This window comes from Molossus molossus, unplaced genomic scaffold (assembly GCF_014108415.1).
Source record: "Molossus molossus isolate mMolMol1 unplaced genomic scaffold, mMolMol1.p scaffold_m16_p_6, whole genome shotgun sequence".
Lineage (NCBI taxonomy): Eukaryota > Metazoa > Chordata > Mammalia > Chiroptera > Molossidae > Molossus > Molossus molossus.
In genome coordinates, this window is record NW_023425399.1 from 65,899,661 (window position 1) to 65,921,863 (window position 22,203).

General features: G+C 37.2%; 1 protein-coding gene across 5 annotated transcripts in view; it reads right to left on the reverse strand.

Annotated features, from left to right (window-relative positions):
- The window catches only part of ARHGAP28 (Rho GTPase activating protein 28), a 211,291-nt gene that overhangs the window by 21,025 nt on the left and 168,063 nt on the right, over positions 1–22,203 (reverse strand). For all 5 annotated transcript variants that reach the window (XM_036245609.1, XM_036245606.1, XM_036245605.1 and 2 more), the window contains 2 exons: positions 5,634–5,796; positions 1,146–1,228 (listed from right to left, as the gene is read on the reverse strand). In XM_036245609.1, coding sequence (XP_036101502.1) covers positions 1,146–1,228; positions 5,634–5,796 — 246 coding nt within the window. The remainder of the gene's footprint in view (positions 1–1,145; positions 1,229–5,633; positions 5,797–22,203) is intronic.

Below are 22,203 nucleotides of genomic sequence, written 5' to 3' on the forward strand. Positions count from 1 at the left end.
TAATTGCTACATCCTAAGTTATATGAAAAGGTAGATGACATTTTGATTCAGATACCTGATACCAGATGCATTTTTTTAAAAATAAAAGATCATTGTTTAGACAAAGCTAAAAACAAACTAATAAATTCCAGCTTTTGAAAATTAGCAAATTTTATTAGAGAAATATTGCTATGCCATAGCCAATCCCTATCCATGGGTTGCAGATATAATATAATTGACATATATTATAATTAACATAGATGTTTTCACTATGTAGGAGGAAAGGTCCTCACCAAATTGAAATGACTGATAAGAGGTAGTATTAAGAATTATATTAGTTTTTAGCATTATGTTGACCGGCTTCAAAAATTATTGGCTCTTTCTAATTCATCTATACCCCATTTCAAAGTTTCTCAACACCTATTGTACTTATAACAAATTTCCTATTGTATACACAATCACTATTAAACCAGCAAGAGAAAGTTTTATTTTTACCAACATACAACAAAGAAGTTAATTTGAAATAAAGGGAGAGATATTTAGTTTGAAAAACTATGGAAAAGGATTCTATCAAATGTTCTATTATATGTTAATGGAGAAATATGAGTTTAATTTTCCTAATCTGTAAAGTGACAAGATCCTATCAGGTAATCTCTAAAATTCAGAGATTGTAGAATTCTTTAAATTGAATTGAATTCATAAATTGTAAGGCATGAATATCTAAACAATTTATTTAAATCAGTCATTTCAAATTTCCTTGCCAAGGGCACTCATCAGATCTTTTGCCACTAGACTGATGTGGGCAGCTGACCAACAACTATAATTTTATTACATTTTATAATTTATATAATGTTCTCATTTACTTCTGACATTATTTCATTTAAGTCTTCCATCTTTGCTTTTCCTACTCCTAACCTAGCCCAGTGCCAGCATGTGGTAGACATTCAATGTCTCTTAATTGTTGGAATGAATGAAACTAAAATATTCAAAGAAGACTCCAGGATTTACATTCTTTCTTGTCTCAGGAGAACAGCGGTGGGAACATGGAAGGGAAACAGGTTCACTGCATGCTCAGCCAGCTTAGTAATTTTGTCATCTTTTCCACCTGAGCCATTTCCTCTCACCAGTAAGAGCCAATGACAAATAATGAGGTCAGTGCAACGTACCTGAGCTGTGTCCCTGTTGGCGTCAGGCAGTGCCATGACCATGAGGTGCAAGGCTTGAAACTGTACCTTGATGTGAGGCCCTCCTAACAAGAAAACAGAAATAACCACACATTTTGAACACCACTGATGTGTTCTGACAGCATTTCTTGCTAACATCTGGTAGCATAGGAGGGCTCCTGACAACTCTCGGTGGGAAGGACTCAGTTTTGTGCCTGACAATGTAAATTTGTTGGCTTGGACAGTCTGTCAACTCCCTTTCACATCCCATGATGCCACTGTACAGGCAGGTGGCCAAAAAGATCCTCAAAATAATTCTGGATTTGTATAACATTTCCCTTTTCAAAGTACTTTCACAGACCTTGCTTTACTTTTAGGCTATAAACAGAAGGCTTGAAGCTCAATTCAAGAGAAAATAAATCTTGTTTCCATATAAAGAAGCAGCAAAATATAATTATTAGGAACATAGTTTCTATAACCAGATTCAAATCCTACAGGTACTACTTAGTCACTGAGTGTGACCTTGGGTCGGCTATTGAACCTGTTGTTGCTTCTACAATATCATTTGCAAAATGGAAGTAGTCATTATACCAACCTCACTGGGCTGGTATAAACATTAAATAACTTAGAACTTAAAGTGGCTTAAAGGCATATGCATAAGACCTGGAACCATAAAACACCTAGAAGAAAGCATGGTAGTTAGGTCCTTGACATACGTCTTGGTGATGAACTTTTGAATCTGACACCAAAAGCAAAAGCAACAAAAAGAAAAATTAACAAGTAGATCCACATCGAACTGAAAAGCATCTGTACAGGAAAGAATACCATCAACAAAGTGAAAATGCAACCTGCTGAATGTGAGAGATCTTTGCAAATCATTATATCTAATAAGGGGCTAATATCCAAAACACATAAAGAACTCATATAACTCAATAGCAACTCCCCCCCAAACAATCTGATTTAAAAATGGGCAGAGGAACGGATATCGGAACTGATATTTTTCCAAAGACATACAGATGGCCAACAGGTACATGAAAAGATGCTCACTATCATTAATCATCAGGGAAATGCAAATCAAAACCACAATGAAATATTGCCTCACACTTGTTAGAATGGCTATTATTAAAAAGATAATAACAAGTGTTGACAGGGGTGTAGAGAAAAGAGAACCCCTGTGTACTGTTGTTGGAAATGTAAATTGGTACAGCCACTATGGAAACAGTATGGAGATGGCTCAAAAAATTAAAAATCTACCATATAATATAACCCAAATTCTGGGTATTTATCCTAAGAAAACAAAAACACTAATTTGAAAAGACAGATGTACCCCAGTGTTAACTGCAGCATTTTTTACAATAGTCAAGATATTGAAACAACTCTAAGTGTCCATTTATGGATGAATGGGAAAAAAATGTACACACACAAATATTATAACAAAATCAATAAAAGGTGCTTTTGTGTATCGTGGTTTATGGATGGAGTAGCCCCTTCAGCTTCAGAAATGTGGGCTTTATTTCATAACTAAGATTTCCTTTGTATATTGGACTGCCTCTAAAAACTCTTTTTTTCTTCTTCATGTGGGGGTATCTCAGGAACTTAGGAAAATCTCTTGTTTTCATATCGTGCCTGTCAGTGGTACGTGGGGCATGACGCCTGCATCCCACTCTCAGGGCTGAAGGCCCGAGTCCCTCAGCTGTCGGCTGTTCCTAGAAATTGCCCTCTCCAGTTGTTTTGCTGGGTCATGCTGTTTCTCCGGTGCAGTCTATGTCCAGGCATGGCCTGATCAGAATAAAAATGCCCAACTTTCTCACTGAAATGGGAAATAATTCTGAAAGGCCGCCCCAGCTTCAGAGCTCAACACAGGGTTGCATGAGGTGTTGGCTGAGTCTGCATCACTCCCCAGCTGTATCCTCTGCCCAATGCTGCTTTCTTTTCCTTCCACTGCATACGTGTGGAACCCGCGTGTACCCCTAAGAAATGTTCTACACAAACTAATCTCAGTCTTAGATGCTGCTTCTGGGGAACCCAACAAAGCTTCAGTCATGAACAACTTCTAAGGCATATTATCAGCAAATGATAACTTTAAACTTTAGGTAAGATAGCTTCTGTAAACAGAATGCCTGGCATTAAAAAAAAAGATTAATGAGTTAATATGTGGAGTGTTGACATCGGTGCCTGTAAGTAGTTACCTCTACGTGTGTTTGCTCATTATGATAAATGACTCACATTCTAGACCTTAAATGGACATTTAGGGAAGGCAACTGTAGCTGGATCTCTGGAGATTGTTCATAATTTGTTCCCTGACAATGACAGAAGATGGCGCCAGACGGTTGGCATTCATACTTGTTCTCAAGGCTGGCGCTCCCACGGCAACTGGGAATCCAGCACCAGCTGGGCTGAAAAAATGTGGACTTTACCAGGGCATCCAGGTTTTCCTTTGTCCTTCTGTATTCTCCTCAAAATGGTCTCTTCGTGAAGAGATCCTGGCAGGAAGTTCTAGAATCCCTAGGGAATTCTTAAGTTGAAGAAAAATCTATCTATTTATGTTCAGTGGATGAAAGGCAGTCAGCTGCTCTTTGAGTCGCTTAGCTTCACAATGCTGGGAACACTCCCGTGACAAGGCTTGTTCCGAGGTTGTCTGCTCCGCGCTTAGCAGTGGATGACTAATATAAATGACCACGGAACGAAGGAACAGTTGGAAGGAGTATTAATAGGACTGTATCATATTTTCTCAGCACAATCCCCATGTGGATTTCTAGAAATTTATGTCAAATTTGTAAACAAAAATGACACAGGTGCAAGATGTTTCTGAAAACAGCTAATGCATGTTGACATGAATTTGACTGAATAACAGGATCTATCAGGAGCGCATCTCAGTATGTACAAGTATTTAGAGATAGAGAAAGCATTATTTTAATGAGTATACTGCGGGCTAGGGGCTGTCTATACTCTTCCAATGTAATCCCAAGAAACCTCTGGTGAGGGTAGATAATAGATGCAGACGCAGACTCTGACCTTCCATCAGTTTCAGAGAAAATGTTCCTGTTAAGATTTAAAATTGAAACTGGCAAATAATCCATTTTCATTTAATTTAGGAAACCTACACTGTTTTGTGTTTAATAGTTTTGTACTTAATTCATTTATTGCATTCTAGTTAAGTCTTTTTTTCCTGAGGCCATTATTTCCATAGAAAGTTATTAAAGTTTTCACAAAAATATCTAAGATTTGTTTGATGAACTATTAGTCTTTAAATTTTATGAGCAATATTTGGACCAAGTTTGAAAAGAGAAAGTAATGATATGAGTGGAAATGACTCTATATTCTCCAGACCATGTTTCAGAGTATAAAGGAGGGCAGCTTAAATACACATGCCCACATGTCTACAGTTCTTCACTTCAGAAATCCTCATTACAACTAGAGCTTACTCTACCTGGCAAAAAGACTATTTTCCCTGCTGGCAGCAGCCCTGAACTTTGGGCTTCCTGTGGGGTTGGCTGGTTTCAAATCATTCACTGTAACGTAGTATTTTTCACTTTCAAAGTCATACAAAGAAATGTGGACTCCTCTGTGAACCTTTTCAGGGCACTTTCCAGATTCTCTCCCTTAAATGAAGCGTACTGGCTGCAGTTGGATGGGGAAACACAGAGCTGAGCAGCGGCTGCCTCATTGTTCAATGTGTGTCCTCTCAATCTGTCCAGGGACCTTTGCTGTCCATGTGGAATCACCATTTACTCAACAAGCTTGCACAGTAGGTCCTCGAATAACATCATCTCTTTCAACATTGTTTTGTTATTAATATTGATGCTGTTCTAGGAACTTAACTCTTGTTTGTGTCAATTAGCCTGTGGTAAAATTGGTTTCCTTATAATTGTTTCACTTAAAGCTGCAGAATCTATCAATGGCAAGTGAGGATTTACTGTACATATTTAGGTCTGTGATCTCTGAATCTCTCTGATTAGTCGTTAAATCCCACTACCTAGCTCCATTATACTTTTCTAAATTTCTCTCTTGTCACACGCTCCCTCCGAAATAGTCAACCCTTAAAGTGAAACCATGACAAATTATTCCCTTATAATTTTTCAAGGACTATTGCCCACCAGGCACTATTCTAGATGTTCATTCAATAGCTACAACAATTCTGACACACAACTATCAAGTGAAAAGTATGGGTACAGTGAGAAAGCTCAGAAAATTCACTGCATGGCTAGCAGATGGTTGCGCAGGAATTTAAATCCTAAGCGTCTATTCTTTCTACAAACCCCTCTGCCTTTTAATGATTATAAAACCCTCTCAATCATATCTATCATACTTAGGTATATAAATATGTAAAGAGATAACTGTTTACCTTCACACACAATGTTTCACCAACCATTGCCAGGCAAGAGCAAATATACACTTCTAATCACATTTTATTATGCATCTTTCTTCTACTCTGAGTCACTTTATTAATCTTATATCTTAGTCCATTCACACTTAACATCTTCCACCTACTTTCCATTAAAGTGATGAAGGCAGGTATGTATTCCACAGGGAAGAGAGAAGTGGGTAGTTCTCTGAAAAAGGCTTTCAACATCACTGCAGCTTCTCTATGGCACATTTTGTCCCATTTAAATTTGTCAGTATTAAACTTGGCATCTAGTTCTTCACGGTATTGCTGAAAATAAAGGAAAACAGTCAATATTTAATGAGCTTTTACCACCTGACTGCCCCCTCCAAAAACTGTCACTATACAAACTTTTAAAAAACCTAACTTAAAAAAAAATATTAAGGAATTGAAATAGTTATTTCTGAGTTAAGTTTTAAAAGTGGTTTTCCAGACTCTTTTTAGAACAATGTTAATCTTGAAATCATTTGCTAATTCTACACAAATGTAAGAATTCTTTACTCGGGCCGTAGTTTTATGTGGTTTTGGCAGAATGCCACCTGTCCCCACATGATAATGCACTGTTAGATTTTGACATTTCTGTTATTCATGATCCCTTCCTTTTTCCATCCTGGTCATCTAGAATTTCTAAATTAGATCATGAATGCATACCTCTCAGCTAGTTCACATTCAGAATAAACTCTGATCTCATTGCAACATGCAAGCCAATGACATCTTCCTGGAGTGGTTATGGTAAAGTTTTAAGCCAAGACATACACATGTCTTCCACATGTTTGCATGCTTGTCCAATCCTTCACAAAATTTGGAACACTATGTAAATACGTAAAAAAAAAAAAAAAAAAAGGCACTGAGCCTCCACACATTCTACTTAGGTTGTACATTTCACATTATCAATGCATTTGATTATTAGTGCCACCTATACGTCATGTTTCTTTTCCAAAATCAAACTCACTTTCTACTGCTCCCTTGAACTACAGATTTTACCATTATTAGCATATAGGTAAGTCAGTTCCCTGATTGACTCTAACTGCTCCAAAAAGGATAATTAGAAAGACAACTTTGACAACTCTCAATTTCTTTAAGGCCCCTGCTTTATTCCTATGAGAAGCCTAATTCTTCCAGCCTTAAATATGCAAAGCCAGAGTAAGTTTTTACATCTGACTTTTCCTCCCAAGGATCAGCACATTTAACCATCTGAGAAATAAAGCTCTCATGGCTCCCAGAGCCTGCAAAACAGGGGTGCCCTGCAGGACACATCTTTTTTTTTTTTTTTAAATCCTCACCCAAGGACATTTCTCCATTGATTTTTCAGATAGAGTGGGAGGGAGCATGGGAGGGAGAGAGAGACAGAGAGAGAAACATTGATGTGAGAGAGACACCTCAATTGGTTGCCTTCCACACAATCTCAACCAGGGCCAGAAATCAAACCACAACCAAGGTACCTGCAACTCCTTGGTCCATGGACCAATGCTCTAACCAGTGCACCAAACTGGCCGGAGGAGAACACATCTTTTATAGAGAGACAGATAGGATTTCAAGGCACCCTTTGATTACATCAAAAGTTTTTTCTTCTTATCCTTGAGAAGCTCTCAACATACAGCAAAATCAATCAACCCTTTGCTGATAAATACACTTGGTAAAGAATTGAAGCATACATATAAAACTCTTCCTAGAAGAATAGAGAACATAGATTGAGATCTAGAAAATGAGGATGCACAAGATACATTCTATGCCTTTAGGCATCTTGTAGTCCAATGGATACAACTATTTCATATACTATAATGCTACTTGAAGGTGTTAAATACTATGAGAAAGGACATGCATTGAATTCTATGCAGTCATGAAAGAGACTTGAACTGCATTAGGGCAAAGTATTGAAAGTGAATGAGGAGCTTGCCAGAGGAAGAAGAAATAAAAGGGTGTTCTGGACAGAAGAAACTGCTTAAGCAGTGATACAAATGCAAGAAGGCCCAGTGGGTCTGGGGAACTCCAATTAGATCAGTGTTGCTGGTCCATTATAGGCAATGAAGGGGAAAAAAAGAAAGATGAGACTGAGGAACAGACCAGAGGTTACTGGACTTCATTCTATAGGCAATGAGGCAACACAGAATATTTTCAAGCAAGGGAAGGACATGGTGACATTTATCTTTTCTTACAGCCAGATGCAAAAGTGATTTGGGGGACTGTGGTGCTTGGCACTGATTTAAGAGCAGGCTAGAAGGAAGGAAATCAGTTATTGGGCCATGGCAACATTTTTAGTGATGGATAATCAAAGACTTACCTGGACAAGTAGTTGTAATAGAAAGGAAGAATTAAGAAATGCATTGAGGGAAAATCTAAAAAATCAGTGAAGACTATGGAGCTGCTCTTAAGGAACATGGGCTAATAACACCATCTTGGCACTCTCCATTGGCCTTGTTTCAGCTCACCAGTATCTTGCAGAAAAAAATTTATATTCTCATCTAGAGCCTGAGTTATTGCAACTGTTAACAAGCGAACACTGCCAGATCACCTAGCTAACAGGGTTTAAGCTTGCACTCCAAAGGATATATATGTACATTTTTAAAAGCTGCTGCCTGAGGGTCTGGCTTCCAAACAACTGAATCTAGGTGCTGAGATCCTGCCCTTAGGAACACTGATAGGTCCTCAATAACTGGAAGCTGGTAAAAACATAATAAGCTTCTTGGATAAGCACAAAGATTTGAGAGATGACAAAGAGCTGGGGCAAGATTGAATGATGTGGTTCATCACCTGCACAAGGCCATTCCTTCAAGATTGGAAGAAGTGGTTGTTTCATCTACTTTTTAGAAACCAGAACAGACAGACAAGCAAAATGAAGAAACAAAAGAATATATTCCAATAAAAGAAGATAAAACCTCAGGAAAAACTATTAACAACACAGAGATAAAGAGTTCAAAGTAATGGTCATAAATATGCCCACCAATCTGGGGAGGAGAATGAATGAACACAGTGAGAAATTGAGCAAAGAGATGGAAAATATAAGAAAGTGCCAAATAGAAGTTACAGAGCTGAAGAATACAATAATTGAACTAAAATATACACTAGAGGGGTTCAACAACAAATGAGCTGAAGCAGATGAAAGGATCAGTCAAACCAAAGACTTCACCTAATCAGTGCATCAAAAGAAAAAAGTAAAGATAGCTTGGGGCTTATATGACAACATGAAACAAGTAACATATGCATTGCAGAGGTCCCAGAAGGAGAAAAGAGAGAAGGGGGAGAAATCTTGTTTAAAGAACAATGTCTGAAGCTATCCCTAACTGGTGAAGGAAACAGACATTCAGATGCAGAAAACCCAGAGTGTTCTAAATATGATAAATCCAGAGACCCAAACCAAGACACATTATAATTAAAATGCCAAAAGTTAAAAACAAGGAAAGAATATTAAAAGCTGCAAGAGAAAACCTGTTGCATACAAGGGAATCCCAACGACACTTGCAGCAGATATTTCAGCATAAACTTTGCAGGCCAGAAAAGAGTGGCATGATATATTTATTCAATGTGCTGAGAAGAAAGCTACCAACTAAGAATTCTCTAACCAGTAAAGTTTTCATTCAGAATTGAAGGAGAGGTAGAGTTTTCCAGACAAGCAAAAGCTGAAAGAGCTTATCACCACTAAATGGGCTTTATAATAAATGTTAAAGGAATTTCTTTAAGCTGAAAAGAAGCACTAATTAGAAACAAAACATATGAAATAATAAATCTCACTGGAAAGGTAAACATATAATAAAGGTAACAGATCAATCACTTATAAAGCTAGTGTGAAGGTTAAAAAATAGTAAAAATAACTATGATTGCAATACACAAGATAAAAATGTAAAATGTGACATCAAAAACATAAAACATGGAAGGGGAAGAAGAAAATTATTGAGCGTTAGAATGGAATCAAACTTAAGTTGTTGTCAACTTAAAATAAACTGTTATAGAGATAAGTTGTTATATCTAAGTGTCATGGTAACCACAAAGCAAAAACCTACAGTAAATAAAATTTAAAAAAAGACAGAGAAAGGAATACAAGTACACCACTAAAGAAATCATCAAAGCACAAAGAAAGAGAATAAGAGAAGAGAGAAGCTACAAAACACCCAGTAAACAATAAAATGGCAATAAGTATATACCTATTAATAATTACCTTAAAATTAAGATACCTAGGAATAAACTTAACTAAAGAAGTAAAGAACTTTTCACAGAAAACTATAGGTCATTAAAAAGAGAAATAAAGAAAAGATATAAAAAATTGGAAGCATATACATTGTTCATGAATTAGAAGAATTAACATCATTAAAATGTCCATACTACACAAAGCAATCTATAGATTCAATGCACTCCCCATCAAAATACCAACGACATACTTCACAGAACTAAAACACTCCAAAAGTTCATATGGAACTAAAAAAAGACCCTGAATAGCCACAGCAATCTTGAAAAAGAAGAACAAAGTAGGAGGGATCACATTCCCAGATTTCAGGTTATACTACAAACCCACTGTAATCAAAACAGCCTGGTACTGGCACAAGAACAGGCAGATAGATCAATGGAAGAGAAAAGAGAACCCAGAAATTGACCCACAACAATATGCTCAATTAATATTTGACAAAGGTGGCAAGAGCATATAGTGGAGTCAAGAAAATCTCTTCAATAAATGGTGTTGACAAAATTGGACAGCTACCTGCAAAAAAATGAAGCTAGAACACCAACTTACACCATAAACAGAATAAATTCAAAATGGATAAAAGACTTAATGTAACGTGTGAATTCGTAAAAATTCTAGAAGAAAATGTAGGCAATAAAATCTCAAACATCATATACAGCAGAATTTTCACTGATATGACACCTAAGGCAACAGAAACAAAGGAAAAATGAACACATGGGACTAAATCAACTCAAAAACTTCTGCACAGCAAAAGAAACAACCATCAAAATGGAAAGGGATCCCATTATATGGGATACCATAATCGCCAATGATGCATCAGATAAGGGGTTACTTTCCAAAATATATAGATTACTAATATAACTCAACAAAAGGAAGACAAAGAAAGCAATTAAAAAATGGGCAGAGGACCTAAATAGACATCTCTCCAAAAAGAACATACAAATGGCCAAGAGACATATGAAGAAATGCTCAACATCACTAATCATCAGAGAGATGCAAATTAAAACAACAATGAGGTATCACCTCACACCTGTCAGAATGGCTGCCATCAACAAATCATCAAACAAGTGTTGGCGAGGGTGTGGAGAAAAGGGGACTCTAGAACACTGCTGGTGGGAATGCAGACTGGTGCAGCCACTGTAAAAAACAATATGGGTTTACCTCAAAAAGTTAAAAATTGAACTGCCATTTGATCCAGTGATCCCACTTTTAGCAATGTACCCTAGGAAGCCTGAAACACCAATCAGAAAGAATATATGAACCCTTATGTTCATAGCAGCACTATTTACAATAGCTAAGATCTGGAAACAGCCCAAATGTCTATCAGTTGACGAATTGATAAAAAAGTAGTGGTACATATACACAATGGAGTACTATGCAGCTGTAAGAAAGAAAGATCTCTTATCCTTTGAGATGACATGGAGGGATGTGGGAAGTATTATCGCAAGCGAAACAAGCCAAAAGAGAAAGACAAGTATCATATGATCTCACTTATTTGTGGAATATAATAAACTAAACAAACTGTTGAACAAAATTAACTCAGACACATAGAGGTGGGGTACAGAGTGACAAGCCTCAGAGGAGGGGGGGGGCTTGTGGGGGAAGAGATAAACCACAGAACTTATATGCATGTATGTATGACTAATGCACATAGACAACAAAGTTGAGGATGGGGTGGGGGGAAGGGGAGGAAGGTGTCAATGGGGGAAAAATGAGAAACATCTGTAACAAAAACAAATTAATAAATAAAAATTTTTTTAAAATAATAATTACCTTAAGTTTAAATGAACAAAATTCTCCAATCAAATGGCAAAGAATGGTTGAATGGAGGAAAAAAACAAAATCTATCTATATGCTGCCTACAAAAGACTCACTTTAGAAGTACAAACACACAGAAACTAAACGTGAAAATATAAAAAAATATATTTTATGTAAATGGGAACCAAAAGAAAGTTGGAGTAGCTTTATTTACATAAAACAAAATAGATTTTAAAACAAACACTGTAATAAGAGAAAAAGATAGGCTTACATAATGATAAAGGGGACAATCCAACAATAGGATAAAACATTTGTAAATATTGATGCAGTAAACATAGGAGCACCTAAATATATAAAGCAAATATTAACAAACCTAAAGAGATAAGTAGACAATAATACACTAAGAGTAGGAGATTTTAATATCCCACTTACATCCATGGATAGATTATCCAGACAGAAAATCAATAACGGAACATTAGCCTTACTTGACACCTTAGATCAAATGGACTTAGTAATATACAGATATATACAGAACATTCCATCTAAAAGCAACAGATATATCTATTCTGTTCAGATGCACATGAAACATTTTCCAAGGCAGATCATATGTTAGACCACAAAACAAGTCTTAATGAATTTAAGAGAACAGAAAGCATGTCATAATGCATCACTTCTGACCATAATGTTATAAAATTAGAAATAATGACACAAAGAAAATTCAAAAATTGACAAATATGTGGAGATTAAACAATGTACTATTGAGCAACCAATGGATCAAAAAAGAAATCAGCCCTGGCCGGTTTGGCTCAGCGGTTGGAGCATTGGCCTGCGGTCCAGAGAGACCTGGGTTCAGTTCCCGCTAGGGGTGAGTACCTTGGTTGCAGTTTGTCCCCGTCCCTGGTTGGTCATGTGGGTGGTAGCCACTCGATGTGTCCCTTTAACATCGATGTCTCTCTTGCTCTCTCTCTCCCTCCCACTCTACCTGAAAAATGTCCTCGGTTGAGGATAGAAAAAAAAAGAAATCAAAGGAGAAATAAAATGGAAATATAACATAACCAAATTTGCAAGATACGGCAATAGCAGTTTTAGGAGGAAAGTTCACAGCAATTAATTGATGACCTCAAAGAAAACCCCAAAAAGTCTCACACAACCTAACTTTATACTTCAAGTAACTAGAGAAAGAAGAACAAATAAAGCCCAGAGTTAGTAGAAGGAAGTTAATATTGATGATTAGAACAGAAATAAATGAAATCTATTAAAAAGACAATAGAGAACATCAATGAAATAAAGAACTTAAAAAAAAAAAATTAAGAAGCCTTTATTTACCTAGATTTACCAAGAAAGAAAGAGAACTTAAAAAAAAAATCAGAATTGAAATAGGAGGTTATAACTAATACCACAGAAATACAAAAGATCATAAGGTACTACTATGAACAATTATATGCTATTAAATTGTACAACCAAAAAGAAATAGATACATTTCTAGAAACACAACATACCACCTGAATCATGACAAAATAGAAAATCTGAACATACTAATAACTAGTAAGGAGAATGAATCAGTAATAAAAAACCTCCCACAAATATAAGTCCAGGACCAGATAGCTTCACTGGTAAATTCTACCAAACATTCCAAGAAGAATTAATACCAATCTTTCTAAAACTCTTCAAAAAAACAGAAGAGAAGGGAACTCTTCCAAATTCATTTTAAGTGGCCAGCATTACACTGATATCAAAACCAGATAAGAATGCCACACACCAAAAAATTACAACCCAGTATCCCTGATGAACATAGATACAAAAATTCTTAATTAAATATTAGCAAACCAGATTCAACAATCATGAAAAGAATAAATATATTGATAAATCAATAAAACAACACACATCATAATGAAGTAGGATTTATTCCAGGGATGCAAGGATAGCTCAACATATACAAATCAGCCAACATGATATATCACATTAACAAAATTAAGGATAAAAATAATATGATCAGATTCCAAAATGGTGTAGAGTGAATGGAAGCTACACAGACCATCTCCCAGGACCAAACTGAAATTACAACTAAAATAAAGACAAATCATTGGGAAAAAGCAACAGAAAAGCAGCTTGCGAGGACCATATAAACAGGGACACTGAACCGATCCTGGTAGGATTGCGGAGGTGTGAGGGGGGCTGGGAGTCCATGGACAGCAGTGATCTTAGCTGTGAGCAGCAACAGACACTAAAATAGCCTCAGTCACTCAATTTGGGCTCTGGCAAAGGGAGGGCGGACTGGACTGGAACTGTGTGGGGACACTCAGGATATGGAGGGTGCTCAGAGTTTTTACTGAGTTGCATCCATGCAGGACTGTGGCCATCTTCTTCCTTCCCAGGGCTCTGGGAAGAGGCGGTGGCCCCTCCCTCGAAGATTCAACCCCACCCAATGGGCCATTGAAATGCAAATTGAGGATCATTAACAACCAGCATCTGCCCCACCCTCGGGAAATTCCCATATGCTGAACACCTAAGGGAGTTTTTCATTCAACTGAGAATCCAAGGCTCTTCAAATAACCGTGAATAATAGCTTCCCGGCAAAAAGCTAGAGGATAACTGAACATTCCTGGGCTTGCAACTCTACCCAAGAAAGCAAGACTTGACAGTGGTGTTTAACATGGGTCTTCCCATGCTCATCCAGACCCAGTAAAGGGAGCCACAAACAGCAAACACCAACACACACAGGAAAAAATTTGGCAGACTCCAAAACTCACTGAGATAACCAAAATGGTAAAACAAAGAAACAAATCCCAAATGAAAGAACAAGACACCTCTACAGAAGATGAGATAAATGAAATGGAGTTAGGCAAGTTAACAGAACTAGAATTCAGGCCATGATCTTGAGAAGCTCAACAGCATGAGGAAGGACATCAACACCATGAGTAAAGACATAGAAACATTGAAATTCAACCAACTGGATATTAAAAACCACCAAGAAGAAATGAAGAATGAGGTAGGTAAACGCGGTATCACGTCCTCCCACAACCACATCAAAGTTACAATTAAACCACAGAACCATCTTTCAAAACTGCCTGAAATCAAGATGAATAGAAGTCCTACAACTATGGAATTAAAGCAGCAGCCACATCCAGACTTGTAGGAGGGGCGGAGCGATGGGCTGGTCCCACACCAAGTGTGGCAGATAAAAATCAGGAGGATACCTTGGCTGGGAAGGTCCTTCCTGAGGACTGAGGGGTCCTCATCCCACACCAGGTGCCCTGCTCAGGGTTCCAGTGCGAGGAAGAGAAGTCCCCATAACTTCTGGCTGGAAAAACCAGCGGGAACTGAGGCTCAGGGAAGCTGAAGCGGCTGGAGCCCCAGGCAGCTCCTTAAAGGTCCCGCGCACAAACTTATTGAACTCTGTCCCTCTAAGCTTGGATGGGAGGCAGCTCCAAGGGTGCCAGAGACATACAGGAAAGAACTGAGCTGTTTGGCACTGGAGTGAGGGCTGGAGAGGGGGCTTTCTCTGGGACAAACGTGCTGTCAGAGGCCTTTGTTCCTTTGGTGAGCCCTTCCCTGGGGCAGCAGACAGCCACCATATCTGGGACTCCAGCAATCTGGCTCACACTGGTAGCCCCAACCTGGTGACTCCCTGAGGCTAAGCCCCACCCAACTTTCAGGCCCACCCAAGCTGTTGCCACTTGTTTAACCATAGGATTGGCCTGTCTTGGATTCTGCTTCAGGTTTTTCCTAAATTCTTTCAAATGAGCAGCATCTGGTCTCAGCTAGCCCCATACCTCTCATTAAGTAATACATAGAAACAAACACAGGGAGGCAGCCAAAATGAGGAGACAAAGAAACAGGTCCCAAATAAAAGAACAGAACAAAACCCCAAGAAAAGAACTAAGCGAAATGGAGATAAGCAACCTGACAGATGCTGAGTTCAAAACACTGCTTATAAGGATGCTCAATGAACTCAGTGAGAACCTCAGTGAACTTATTGAGGGCCTCAAGAGCATAAAAAAGGACCAGTCAGAAATCATGGATGCACAGTTAGAATTGAAGAAGGCATTAACTGAAATAAAGAACAATTTACACAGCTTCAATAATACAGTATGTAAATCCAAGGAGCAAACCATCGATTTGGAATATAAGGAAGCAAAAAATACCCAATCAGAACAGCAAAAAGAAAAAAGAATCCAAAAAAAATGAGGATAGTATAAGGAGCCTCTGGGACAACTTCAAGCGTGCCAACATTTGCATCTTCTGGGTGCCAGAAGGAGAAGAGCGAGAACAAGATATCGAAAACCTGTTTGAAACAATAATGGCAGAAAAATTTCCTAACTTGGTGAAGAAAACAGACATACAAGTCCAAGAAGCACAGAGAGTCCCAAACAAGATGAACCCCAAGAGGCCCACACCAAGACACATCATCATCAAAATGCAAAAGGTTCAAGACAAAGAGAGAATCTTAAAAGTAGCAAGAGAAAGGCAGCTAGTTACCTACAAGGGAGTTCCCATAAGGCTGTCAGCTGATTTCTGAAAAGAAACTTTGCAGGCCAGAAGGGAGTGGCAAGAAATATTCAGAGTGATGAAAAGCAAGAACCTACAACCAAGATTACTCTATCCTGCAAAGCTGTCATTTAGAATCAATGGCCATATAAAGAGTTTCCCAGACAAGAAAAACTTAAAGGAGTTCATCATCACCAAACTGTTATTATATGAAATGATGAAGGGTCTTTTTGAAGAAAAAGATGAAATATATGAACAAACAAAATGGCAATGAATACATATCTATCGACAATGGAATCTACAAACAAAATGAACAGGCAGAACAGAAACATTCTCATAGATACAGAGAACATTTTGTTGGTTGCCAGATGGGAGGGAGGTTGGGGAAATGGGTGAAAAAGGTGAAGAGATTAAGAAGTACAAATTCAATGCTAGACTGACAAACCTCAAAGGGAAAGGGGTTGGGGTGGTGGTGGAAAGAAATAAACCAAAGGACTTATATGCATAACCAATGGACACAGACAATAGTGTGGGAAAAGGCGGGAGGGGGGTGGGAGTGGGGAAGAGGAGGGTCAATGGGGGAAAAATGTGGAACATCTGTAATACATTTTACATTCAACAATAAAGATTTAAAAAGAAAAAGAAAAAGAAAAAAAGAAATGAAGAATGACATAGCAGAGACAAAAAAGGCCACTGCATAATATTGAAAGGATTTATCCAATAGGAAGATATAACCTTGGTAAACATATATGTACCCAATATAGGAGCACCAAAATATATTAAAAATCTTCTGGAGGACTTCAAAAAAGAAATCAACAGCAATACCGTCATAGCAGGGGACTTCAACACCCCACTGACATCACTGGGTAGATCCTCTAGACAAAACAATTAGCAAGGAAACAGAGACTCTAAATGATGCACTAGACCAAATGGATTTAATAGATATCTACAGAGAATTATCCCCCAAAACTGAGGAATTTACATTCTTCTCAAGTGCACATGGGACATTCTCAAAGATAGACCACATGTTAGGACACAAACTAAGTCTCTACAAGTTCAAGAAGATTGAAATCATATCAAGCATCTTCTCAGATCACAATGGCATGAAACTAGAAATCAATTGCAACAAGAACATGCAAAGACATTTCAACACATGGAAGCTAAATAGCATGTTATTAAAAAATGAATGGGTCACCGAGGAGATCAAGGAAGAAATTAAAAACTTCCTGGAAACCAATAAAAATGAACACACAACAACACAAAATCTATGGGATGCAGCAACAGCGGTTCTGAGAGGGAAGTTCATAGCACCACAGGCCTACCTCAAGAAATAAGAAAAATTTCTAATAGACTATCTAACCTCACAACTTAAAGAACTAGAGAGCAAACAAGAAGAAAACCCCAGAGCAAGTAGAAGAAACAAAATAGTAAAGATCAGAGCAGAAATAAACAACATAGAGTCCAAAAAAAACAATTCAAAGGGTCAATGAAACAAAGAGCTGGTTTTTCGAAAAGATAAACAAGATTGATGGGCCTTTAGCCAGACTCACCAAGAAACAAAGGGAGAGAACCCAAATACACAAAATCAGAAATGAAAGAGGAGAAGTAACAACTGACACCACAGAAATACAAAGGATTATTAACAAATATATGAACAATTATATGGCAACAAATTAGACAATCTAAGCAAAATGGGCAAATTTCTTGAAACACAGTCTCCCAAAACTGGACCGTGACGAGATAGAAAACTTGAACAGACCAATAACAACAAAAGAAATTGAAGAGGTAATCAAGACTCTCCCAGCAAACAAAAGCCGAGGCCCAGATGGCTTCACGGGGGAGTTTTACTGAACATTCAAAGAAGAACTAACACCCATTCTCCTCAAACTATTTCAAAAATTCAAGAAGAAGGGAGGCTTCCAAACTTGTTTTATGAGGCCAGCACATAATTCTAATTCCAAAACCACAAAAAGACACTACAAAGAAAAAAAAAAACTACAGGCCAATATCCCTGATGAACATGGACACCAATATCCTGAACAAAATACTAGTAAATAAGATCCAGCAATACCATGACCAAGTGAATTTATCCCAGGAATGCAAGGCTGGTGCAATATTCTCAAATCAATAAATGTGATTCACCACGGAAACAAAATGAAGAATTAAAACCACATGATCATATCAATAGATGCTGAAAAAGCATTAGACAAAATCCAGCACCCACTTCTGATAAAAATGCTCAGCAATGTGGGAATAGAGGGATCATATCTTGACATAATAACGGCAATATATGAAAGACCTACAGCCGCCCTGGCTGGTTTGGCTCAGCGGTTAGAGTGTCGGACTGCGGTCCAGAGACACCTGGGTTCGGTTCCTGCTAAGGGCATATACCTCGATTGCAGTTTGTCCCCGGCCCTGGTTGGGTCATGCAGGTGGCAACCACTAGATGTGTCCCTTTCACGTCAATGTTTTTTTCTCTCTCTCTCTCCCTCCCACTCTACCTGAACAAAATATGGAAAAATGTTTTCAGGTGAGGATTAAAAAAAAAAAAAAGGACGACCTACAGCCAACATCATGCTCAATGGGCAAAAACTAAAAGCATTTCCCTAAGAACAGGAAAAAGACAGGGATGCCCACTTTTACCACTCTTATTTAACATAGTACTGGAAGTCTTAGCCACAACAATCAGATAGGAAGAAAAAATAAAAGGGATCCAAATTGGAAAGGAGGAAGTGAAACTGTCATTATTCGCAGATGACATGATATTATACATAGAAGATCCTAAAGACTCCATCAAAAATCTACTAGAATTAATAAATGAATTTGGCAAAGTAGCAAGATACAAAATTAATGTCCAGAAATTAACAGCATTCTTATACACCAATGATGAAGTCACAGAAAGAGAAACTGATAAAACAATCCCATTTACCATTGCCACAAAACAATTAAGATACCTAAGAATAAAATTAACCAAACAAGTAAAGGATCTATTTGCAGAAAACTGCAGGACATTGAAAAAAGAAATAGAGGAAGATATAAAAAAGTGAAAGCACATATCTTGTTCATAGATTGGAAGAACTAACGTCATTAAAATGTCCATATTACCCAAAGCAATCTATAGACTCAATGCAATCCCCATCAAAACACCAACAATATATTTCACAGAAATAGAACAAATACTTCAAAAGTTCATATGGAACCAAAAAAGACCCTGAATAGCCACAGCCATCCTGAAAAAGAAGGCCAAAGTAAGTAGGATCACAATACCAGATATCAGGTTATACTACAATGATACTGTAATCAAAACAGCCTGGTACTGGCATAAGAACAGGCATATAGACCAATGGAACAGAACAAGGAATCCAGAAATGGACCCAAGACATTATGCTCAATTAATATTTGACAAAGGAGGCAGGAGTATACAATGGAGTAAAGACAGCCTCTTTTTTTTTCATCCTCACCTGAGGACATTTTTATCCATTTTTTGTTCAGATAGAGTTGGAGGGGGAGAGAGAGAGAGAGAGAGAGAGAGAGAGAGAGAGAGAGAGAGAGAAACATCAATGTGAAAGGGACACATCAAGTGGTTGCCACCTGCACGACCGAACCAGGGTTGGAGACAAACTGCAACTAAGGTATATGCCCTTAGTGGGAACTGAACCCGGGTCTCTCTAGACCGCAAGCTGATGCTCTAACTGCTGAGCCAAACCGTCCAGGGCAAGACAGCCTCTTTAATAAATGGTGTTGGGAAAATTGGACAGTTTAAATGCAAAAACATGAAACTAGACCATAAACTCAAAATGATAAAAGACTTAAATGTAACCCATGAATCCATAAAAATCTAAGATGAAAATGTAGGCAACAAAATTTCAGACATCATACGCAGTAGAATTTTCACTGATACATCACCTAAGGCAACAGAAACAAAGGAAAAAATGAACACATGGGACTACATCAAACTTAAAAGCTTCTGCACAGCAAAAGAAACAACCATCAAAATGGAAAGGCTACCCACTGTATGGGAGAGCACAATTGCCAATGATACATCAGAAAAGGGGTTAATTTCCAAAATATATAGATTACTCATACAACTCAACAAAAAGAAGACAAAGAACCCAATTTAAAAATGGGCAGAGGATCTAAATAGACACCTCTCCAAAAAGGACATACAAATGGCCAAGAGATATATGAAGAAATGCTTAACATCACTAATCATCAGAGAGATGTAAATTAAAATAACAATGAGATATTACCTCACACCTGTCAGAATGACCACCATCAACAAATCATCAAACAACAAGTGTTGGCGAGGGTGTGGAGAAAAGGGGACTCTAGTACATTGCTGGTGGAAATGCAGACTGGAGTAGCCACTATGGAAAGCACTATGGTGTTACCTCAAAAAATTGAAAATTGAATTACCATTTGACCCAGTGATCCCACTCGTAGGAATATACCCTAAGAAGCCTGAAACGCCAATCAGAAAGAATATATGTACCCTTATGTTCATAGCAGCACTATTTACAATTGCTAAGATCTTGGAAACAGCCCAAGTGTCCATCAGTAGACGAATGGATGAAGAAGCTGTGGTACATATACACAATGGAGTACTATGCAGCTGTAAGAAAGAAAGATCTCTTATCCTTTGAGACAACATGGAGGAACCTAGAAAGTATTATCCTAAGCGAAACAAGCCAAGCAGAGAAAGGCAAATATCACATGATCTCAGTTATTTGTGGAATATAATGAACATAACAGTCTGAGGAATAGGGTAGACCCAGAGACGGAGAATTAGGGTACAGACTGACAACCCTTAGAAAAAGGTGTGAGGGGGGGAAGGATGAGATAAACCACAGAACTTATATGCACGTACACATAACCAATGGATACGGGAGGGTTGGGGAGGAAGGTGTCAATGGGGAAGAAGGTGTCAATGGGGAAAAAAGGTGAAACATCTGTAACAAAAATAAATTAATAAAAAAAAATTGATATGTGATAAGGTAGTCTCAAATAACTGGAGAAAAGATGGATTACTTAATAAATGATATTGTAACAAAAAATAAAATAAAGTAAAAAATAAAAACACACACATACAAACAAAATAATAATAATAAGATCTTAATGGATGCAGAAAAAGCATTTGACAAAATTCAATACAATTTATAAAAAACTCTCAACAAAGTGTGTATAGAGAGAACGTACCTCAATAAAACAAAGGCTATATATGATAAGACCACAGCTACTATCATGCTCAATTTTGAAAAGTTGAAAGTCTTTCGTATAAGATAAGGAACAAGACACAGATGCCTACTCTTATCACTTTTATTCAGCATAGTCATAGAAGTCCTAGCCAGAGAAATTAGACAAATATATAAATAAAAAAAATAAAAAGTATCCAAGTCAGAAAGGATTAAGTAAAACTGTCACTATTTACAGATGACATAATATTTTATATATATAAAGACACCATCAAAAAACTGTTAGACCTAGTAAACTCAGTAAAATTGCAGGATATAAAATTAATATGCAAAAATCTGTTGCTTCCATACATTAATATAAAACTATCACCAAGGGAAATAAAGAAAACAATCCCATTTATAATTGTACCAAAAATAATAAAATATCTCAAAAAATATCTTCCTAATATCTCAAAAAATTTGACCAAGAAGCTGAAAGAACTGTATCTTAAAAACTAAAAAACATTCATAAAAGAAATTGAAGAAACAAATAATGGAAAGATATTTTGTGCTCATGAATTGGAATAATCAATATTGTTAAGATGTCTATAGTACTCAAAACAATCTATAGATTCAGTGCAATCCCTACAAATATTCTAATGGCATTTTTCAAAGAAACAGAACAAATAATCCTAAACTTTGTATGGGACCACAAAATAAATGATCTTGAGAAAGAAAAACAAAGCTGGAGGCATCATGCATCCTGATTTTAAACTATATTACAAAGTAATAGTACTTAAAATAGTATGATATGGCTTAAAAACAGACACATATATTATTGAAACAGAATAGAGCCTGGAAATAAACCCACACATATATGATCAATTAGTTTATGACAAAAGGAGCCAAGAATATACAATGAAGAAAGAACAGTCTCTTTAATGAATGATGTTGGAAACACTGGTCAGTTACATATAAAGAATGAAACTTGACCCATTTCTTACACCATACACAAACATTAACTGGAAATAGATTAAACACATAACATGATAACTGAAACCATAAAACTCCCAGAAGAAAACAGGT